Below are 7,899 nucleotides of genomic sequence, written 5' to 3'. Positions count from 1 at the left end.
GTTGTAGCTATTGTGAAAAATCCTATGAACACGGGTATTGACAAGAATCACGTCCTTGACCAAAGTCTAGCCAGGCTCCTCTGAACTCTCTTCTCAAGTAGGCCTCAACCTTGACCTATACTAACATATGATAACATAGCTTCTAGTAAGTCAGGCCACATCCCTAGATAATCCTAGACCCTCTTAAAATGCCTCCCCGAGTAAACTCAAGGCTGACAAAAGAACTTGCTATTTATTGCAGCCAATATGAAAGGATAGTGTTTCTGTTTCCCAGGGAGGGTAGGAGCCTCACTTCAATAAGTGCCAGTTAGCAAACCCAGATGGGTTTCACATGGACCCCCCCCACCCCCCACACACACACACTTCCTGCTTGGGAATTTTTCACTTCCCAGATCCCTCTGACCTCCTGTGCACCACCACCGCATTTCCTCATTGTCCCTTAAAGTGCCCAGTCACAAACTGTAGTTGCGTTTAGTTCCCAGTGGACTCTTTTCCCTAATGCAATAGTTATGACGGATTCAAATCTGCACTTAGCACTTTAGTGTCTGGCTTTGTTTATCGTTGACAATTATCCAGCACCGTGACTCGGATCTGGATTGGAAGCACCATCGAACCCCTGGTTGTGACAGCCAGGCCTTTCAACATGCAGAGGCCCTTGTCTAATCTCTCGTCTGATGCTTGTTTGGGTACTTGGTGGTGAGTACAGCTCCGATTCCCCAGACAAATGTCTGAAGCACCGGGAAGACAGATTTTGATTCTTGCAATTCTGAGTAGACTCTCTGAAGCTGGGTCAGCGTTCCAGGCCTCTTTGAAAAGGTATCCCCTAGAGCAGTGATGGCAACCCTATGACACACGTGTCAGAGGTGACACGTGAACTCATTTTCTTGGTTGATTTTTCTTTGTTAAATGGCATTTAAATATATACAATAAATATCAAAACTATAAGTCTTTGTTTTACTATGGGTGCAAAGATCAAAAAATGTCTATATGTGACACGGCACCAGAGTTAAGTTAGGGTTTTTCAAAATGCTGACACGCCGAGCTCAAAAGGTTCGCCATCACTGCCCTAGATTCTGGGCTAGAATCCTTCGGGGCTCCCTGTTTCCAGCGAGGATTGGCTCCCAGGCTGGAATTTTTGTTTCCTGGCTCTTTGTGAGGCCTCTTTGTTCTATCTGAGTCAGTTCCTCCATGAGAACTTCTCAATCGACTGAAACCTCCCTTCTCGAGCTCCTGCTGACTGTACGTCACCGTGGTGCTGCGTCCATTTCTTAGATCGTCTGACTTTACTTAGGAACTTTTGTGGCTCTTGGGAAACTTAAGATCTCCTCAAACTATCTCCTTCAAGACCTCTCCTTTCCCTCACCCCAACCCCTCTTTCCTCCTTTACCACCCGCCATCTTCCCTTTAGCTCCCTTACATCCTCTGAGATGTCCAAGAAAAGATACTTAATTTTCCCTAGGTTATATTTGTATGGTAAAACGTTATTATTTCAGAAATTGTATACTTCATAGAAATTTATCAATGCCACCGCTACCCATAATATTGTCTTGGTAAAATGTTAGTAATGAAGTTATTATTTTAAAATGTGTATGTCACAGAAACAACCAGATGTCCTTGCCCATTGTGTTATTTTCAGAGTGAACTTTCATCAGATCTTTAACTATGGTCACTTTAACTAAATCTTTTGCTACCCACAGATTGTTGTTTTACTCTGCGGCTTTCCTAAAGGATTTTGCAACCAGCTACAGGCCAGACCACTTGTGTTGAACAAAAAGGGCCTGTCTTGAAGATTCATGAGAAAGGACCGTGCCAAGTGCTCAGGGATACAGGCTTCTCATGGCATTGCTTAATAACTTTGAAATCAAACCAAAAAACTAAATCAGAATTTCTAAAAGCCAGTGGGTTCATAAAACTGCTAACCCAAGACTAAGTAGAATACAATTAATTACATGGGATTGAGTAAACTGATAAAGAATGACTATAACTTTTTATATATTTTGTTTGAAATTTTGCTGGCTCTTAAATGCTCTGTTTTCCAGATGTAAGAAAAGCCCGTTCTGTTTTCTCTTCAGCTATCTATGACTCATAAAATCCAGTAAATTTTACTTTCATAAACAAAGTTAAACTATTATGGAGTATTCTTATTTTCCTAGCAAAGTAGTTATTTGTTCATTGTTTTTGAGGTTTTGTTCAGTAAGAATCTGTCCTCTTTGCCATAGATCATAGTTGAAAACACCAGTTATATTATGAAAGCTTTGACTGGAATGTCATGTTTGATAATGATGCTTAAAGTCAGACATGACCAGACAAATTTCAAGGAACTACGGTTGACGCTTTGGAGCCACTGCTTACAAAGCCCTCTTGAAAAAACCGGCTGGTATCTGGCTTAAGAGCTGAGAGACTTAGGTAAGTAAGGTAACTTCCTGGAGAGTCCAGGAAGCGCAGGGTATTTTGGTGACCTTGAGAAGAGAGGAGTTCACCCGCTGAAGTTCATGAAGCCTGAAGGAGGAGTCTTGGCTTGACTTCCTAGCACTTGAGAAGCTTTTAAAGCCCAACATCAGATTCCTTATAAAAACTTCCATAAAGAGAACTTAAAAGGCCTGTACATTCCTCATCTCATCCTCTACTCGTTAAAAGGGAAGGAAAGCCCTTCTCCCATTGAATCTCTCACCAGCATATCACTGTTTTCGGCACGCAGCTTGTTTTCCCAGCCAGACTGTGAATTCTGAAGGCAAAAATGCACTCTCATCTACATCTAACACCTTCCCATTAAACCATCATTAATGGGTATAGAATAGCTACGTGTTGAACGGCTGTTTATGTCTCAGTGCTTACAATTTCTTTCCTTATTTGACAAAGTGAAGAAATGAAGACAATACCTTGTTCAAAAGCTCTGCTCAAATCGTCAGTCAATTCTTCCTGTTTAGCTGCAAGAGAAAACCATTATCTTAATTTTTCTATTCGGATAGGCTCATGACGTGAAGACAAGGCTGCATTCCAGAGAGGTAGGGATGTTACAGGTCTAACCTCCAGACAAAATTGGTTTCAGTATACTCAAGGGAGAAAAAAAAAATCCCTGAATCATTTATATTCATTTTTCACTTAACCCGGAAATGAACTCAAAATAGCAATAAAATGCATTTGGTGGTATTTTATCTTTTACCTCTGACAACAGATTCAAACTCGTTAATGGCAGCTTCACTTTGAGCTTCTGCGAGTTTTTCATTGATATCCATTATTTCCATGAGGAATTGGTTGTCCATTTTATAATCTGTTCCTTCAGGAATCTCTACTCCATGGAGCTTTAGCTATTGGGGCATAAAGCAGGCGAAATAAGTTTTGTTCAAGAAACCGTGGCCAACATCATAAATCCTGCTCACCCTTCTGAACAGAATACCACTCGGGGAGAACTTGGACTTTCCTGATAATGAAAGTGCGAGGGCAGCGTGTTGGAAACTTAGACTGGGAAAGGAATGCTTGGATGGGGTACTTTTCTGCTACTTAGAAGCGTGTGACCCTGGGGAGTCACTCCTTCACTTGTGAGTTTGAACTAAATGTCTGTGAAGATTCTATTAAATCCTAACATTCGAAGGTATTCACCTCTGCCTTCTCCTCAACACCCCCAAATTACTTTCCTAACAGCCATCATCCTCCAATCCTTGAAATTTATAAAAAATGTTTTGTTTTTTTAAAAAAATGCAATTGGGCAAGTAAGATTTACAGGTACTATGCAGAGAAAACTAGACTCCTGTAGTATCTTTGGGTCCCAGGGCTGACTGACTCAGGGCTCAAGCACTCGTTTGACAAATATAAGGAGTAACTGCCCCTCAGTGCAATGAATACCAGGTAAGTCACACATACAAGGGCTGGAACATCACCTTACAAGGTATAGTCCCCTGCTCAGGGGGGCCAGAAGGGTCTTATAGGCATCATTCACCAGGGTCGAATGCTTCTCTGAGAAGTCCTTTTCAGTCTGTGAGGGGAGATGAAGATAAGTCTTATTACCATGCAAGTCAGCCATCTTACAAGAACACACTGTTTCATAAAATACTGATGGGCAGGAACCTAAGGACATGGCCAAAGTAGAACCGCGAGATGAGCTGCATTTATTTTTCAACTGATGGGTTCTAATTCTGCCGAACAGGCCCAGGGCCTGGCTGGCTAGGGTCTGGTTGTCACAGGGTGGAGCTAGCTGTCCAGCTCTGTCCCTGATAATCAGTCACCGCCAGACCCCTGCCACCCACCCGGCATGCACATGTGTTTGGGGATGATTAAGAGCGGCCAATAGACTACCTGAGACCTCTGGCCGAAGAAATCTGGGTGGACAAGACGTTGTAGCTGCTGGTACCTATGCTGGAGCTTTGCAGTATCAACATTGAAGGAACGTTTGCTGGAAGGAAATCGGGAGATGAAATTCATGCATCAAATATGAATAGATTTGTATACTATGGGCCTCGTTCCTGTTCCCAGGGAGGAATAGGCAATAAACATGCAACAGTGATAATTTCCAAAAGTGTTAGATTCTGTGAAGAAAAAAACAGAACAGGGTCAGAGAGTGGGGTACATGTGGTGGACAACGAGCTGCATTTGAGCTTCGACTTGAATGATGATGAGTCATCTAAGACCCTGGGCAAGTCATCCACACAGAGGAAACATGCTAGTTTGGCACCGGGAGGAACTTAAAAGGTTACTTTTGTTGCTGCAGCCCATCCTAAGTGCTCAATGACTGCTTGAACCGATAATTACTAGTATATCTCAGTGCTTACAATTTAATGGTGGCCCCGAGTTAAGCGGAAGGGGCATTGCCGAATCCCACCCTATCGTTCCAAGGCTACGGTCCCTTCATCTCAGTCACCCACCTTGTTTCTTCCCACTGGGGATGTGCCCGCAACCAAGGTACATGCCCTTGACTGGAATCGAACCTGGGACCCTTCAGTCCGCAGGCCGTCGCTCTATCCACTGCGCCAAACCGGCCAGGGCTCACCCACCTTGTTTTCATCCAATCCCCTTTGCTTTCCACCCCCAGATCCTGCCCTATAGAGTCAGCTGAGCTCTGCCCAAACTGCACCACCACCTCTCCAGGCTCCTCAATCTTCGGAAGAAATGAGGAAAAACACCCATTTCTCAGATCCCCTCCCTAATTCTCACTTTTCCAAACTTAGACTCCACCCACAATATATTTCCCCCTCACCCCCCGTTTTTACTCCCTTATCTTGGATCACACCCCCGTATTCCTTTCTTAAAAGCTTCAACCCAAATTTAATCGTTCTGACCCCATCCCTCAAGTAACCCTGCCCTGGGCCCCGCCCCTCGAGTCTCCCTCCGGCCCCCCCATCTCCCCTAACTTTATTCCCGCCCCCCCAGTCCTCCCTTCACAGACATCTCCATCCCTGAAAGCCCTTTCCTCGGGCCTGCCCTTTAATTTCCTCTTTTTCGGTCACACCCGACCCTCCATTTCCCCAGGCCCCCACCGCCCGGTCTCTAGGGTCCCGCCCACCTCTCTAACCGGTGCCCCCGTCTTCTCTAACCTGATCGGCCCTTCCCTCGCCCACGCCAGCTCCCGACGTCTCTCTCGCCCAGCGCGTCCCCCGAAACCGCCTCCCGTACCAGTCCATGAGGCTGAAGTGGTCTCGAGTGGGGTCAGGTGGCTGCAGCGCCCGGGCCTCCTTCCGAGGACCCCGGGCGGCCACAACCCCCACACCCGGGGCAAGGCCCCGGCCCTCCCGCCCCACATCTGGCCCGCGGCCTATTTCGCCGCCGGTCACCTGTCCGGGGTGAAACGGACGAGAGCCGCGGACAAGGCTACGCTGCTGATTGGCTGGAGAGCTGAAAGGGGCAGGATCATTCCGGGAAAACCTGGATTCTGAGTCCCGCTCTACGTTTTAAACTACAACTCCCAGCAAGCAGCGAGGCCACGCTTGGACGGCCACTTCCGCTGCTCCTCATTGGTCCGGCAGAGGCGGAGGGGTGTTTTGATTGGTTGAGGGTGGAGTTTGTATCTGTTTAGCCGCCACGCCGCTAGCTGTAGCGGTAGCGAGTGTGTGGCTCCAGGTGGGCTCACGCGGTGAGTGTTAGTGGGGGAATGTCCCTTGTGCGTCCGAGGGTTCGAATCCTGTCTTTAGTGTCTTAGTGCGAGCTGAATTTCCCAAGTGTCTTCTTTTTGAGCTCGGGCCGGGGGGGGGGGGAGGAGAGCAATGCGTGGGCGACTCTCTTCCTTCTTTGTTGATGAACTTCCAGGTGAAGTTCATTTCCCCTGTTTGCTTACAAGCTGGAATCGGCTCAGACTTGCAGGCTAAGCAGCAACAAAGCTGAGTTCTTTCTGTAAGTGTTAATAATTATTACCGTACGTTAGGTTCAATCTCAAAAATACCTCTTGAGAACTCACTCTTAGCCGCTAGGCATTGCAGGAACTGGAAACACACCCACCTGTGTTGAAGGATTTTCTGCAAAGTGTCCCTAAGTTAAGGGTGTGGAATGGGGTGGGGAGGAAAGGGCAGGAGAGCACCAGCCCTCCGTGGGACTAGGTTACTGTATTTGAAAAAGAAATTGTGTTGCCCTTGTTAAGTGCTGCCGGATTCCTTAGGACTGGAATTCTGTTCTCCCAAATCATCAAGCATTGCTGGGGAGGAGCATGCATGCACCTTCTCATTTAATCCTCAGTATCCACTTGTAGCAAATAAGGTTCCTCGAGGTTGTGATCTACCTGAAGGTCATGCAAAGATCTGACTCCAGGCCTATTTGCCTCGAACTACTTCACTGTGTTTTCGCATGGCTGTGGCCAGTGTGGTTCTCACCTGATTTTTACCCTTATTTCTCATATACGATGATAGCTACCTCTTGACACACTGTCTTTTTTTTTTTTTGCCAGTTTTCAGGGTGGAGAAGTTTTGCTCCAAAACTGCAGACGACGGGCACAGCCCGATTGAGGTAGCGTTAGTGCAGCCCGAGTGGCAGACTCCTCCCTGGCATCACCGTCCTGGTGTGCTTTAAGGAAAACTCCTCAGGACCTCTGTATCTGGAAAGCTGTGTAAACGCAGTTAGTGTGAGTAAAGCTTACTGTGTCCTCCTCCAGTATAGTCTGAGTGTTGGGATCAGGAGAGAAAGTGTCTTTAAAAAAAGAATCAGAGTGGGGATTTCAAGTTAGGGGTTGAAAGTTCCTTTGACTCTATTGTAGGTTTGGTTATCAGAGTTCAACTGTCCATCAAGTTAATGCTAAAGCCAGGGTGGGGAACCTCTGCTAAGGTCTTCTGTGGCTCAAAGAATGGTTCCTGCAAGATCCTGAAGGGCTGGCAGGCCTTTTAGGGTGCTGAAAAGATGAGCCTCTTGTTACTTAGCATCACAAAAGGCGAATGGGGTTGTTTATGGCCGGTTTCTTTGTGTTCTGCCTCATTCTGTGGCCCAGCACTTAGCTGTTGAGGAATCTCTCTACTCAACCCACAGAACTTGGTCCTTACCTTCCTGAGCTGGTTTGGGGGAGGAGGGCCATCAGTGACCTTTTAAGTGAATATCCCCCCTGGAACGGTGCAGCAAGTGAGGGTCTCTTTGCCCATCTTCTACCCCAAATCACCAGCCCCTTCTCCTTTCTCTTTCGAAACATCTATGACATTTAAGTGTAGTGTTGATTTGTATGAACTGCATTTTAAAGATTGGGCAGATATAAGCTGTTATAAGTCTCTTCCCCCTCCTCAACTCAGTTTCATAGCTCTTTACTTATAGCCTTCAAGTCATTTTTTTATTTCTTTCCTCTGTGGCTTGTGGCTCTCGGACGAAAAGCTGATCTGGTGAAAGTGAGCTGAAGAAAAGCTCTGCCCAGAAGAACTGTATGTCTAGACTGTTAGAAATTTAATTTTTGCGGAGCATGCTTGCCCTGGATTTTTTGTCATTGTAATATGCTCATCC

The 7,899-nt window shown here is 46.2% G+C and overlaps 2 protein-coding genes and 1 long non-coding RNA gene across 5 annotated transcripts in view; 2 read left to right on the top strand and 1 right to left on the bottom strand.

Moving 5' to 3' along the window:
• Positions 1-2,604, top strand: part of LOC107182836 — a 10,117-nt gene extending 7,513 nt beyond the window's left edge. Inside the window, exon 3 of one of the 2 annotated variants that reach the window (XR_001513588.1) lies at positions 2,220-2,604. This is a non-coding gene — a long non-coding RNA (uncharacterized LOC107182836). Of the gene's footprint in view, positions 1-1,697 lie in introns of both variants that reach the window. The other variant, XR_001513589.1, reaches the window with a different exon arrangement.
• The window catches only part of HSCB (HscB mitochondrial iron-sulfur cluster co-chaperone), a 7,965-nt gene extending 2,300 nt beyond the window's left edge, over positions 1-5,665 (bottom strand). The window contains exons 1-5 of one of the 2 annotated variants that reach the window (XM_015562872.1): positions 5,608-5,665; positions 4,294-4,523; positions 3,884-3,973; positions 3,164-3,308; positions 2,880-2,927 (exon numbers count right to left, since the gene is read on the bottom strand). In XM_015562872.1, coding sequence (XP_015418358.1) covers positions 2,880-2,927; positions 3,164-3,308; positions 3,884-3,973; positions 4,294-4,419 — 409 coding nt within the window. In that variant the 5' untranslated portion in view covers positions 4,420-4,523; positions 5,608-5,665. Of the gene's footprint in view, positions 1-2,879; positions 2,928-3,163; positions 3,309-3,878; positions 3,974-4,293; positions 4,524-5,607 lie in introns of both variants that reach the window. The other variant, XM_015562873.1, reaches the window with a different exon arrangement.
• A 334-nt stretch (positions 5,666-5,999) lies between these two features.
• Positions 6,000-7,899, top strand: part of CHEK2 (checkpoint kinase 2) — a 25,003-nt gene continuing 23,103 nt past the window's right edge. The window contains exons 1-2 of the mRNA XM_015562871.1: positions 6,000-6,064; positions 6,869-7,042. The gene's annotated coding sequence lies outside the window, so the exon portion shown is untranslated. The remainder of the gene's footprint in view (positions 6,065-6,868; positions 7,043-7,899) is intronic.

The sequence above is a fragment of the Myotis davidii genome, unplaced genomic scaffold (genome assembly GCF_000327345.1).
Source record: "Myotis davidii unplaced genomic scaffold, ASM32734v1 scaffold478, whole genome shotgun sequence".
Lineage (NCBI taxonomy): Eukaryota > Metazoa > Chordata > Mammalia > Chiroptera > Vespertilionidae > Myotis > Myotis davidii.
This window is presented reverse-complemented; position numbering and strand designations above follow the sequence as displayed.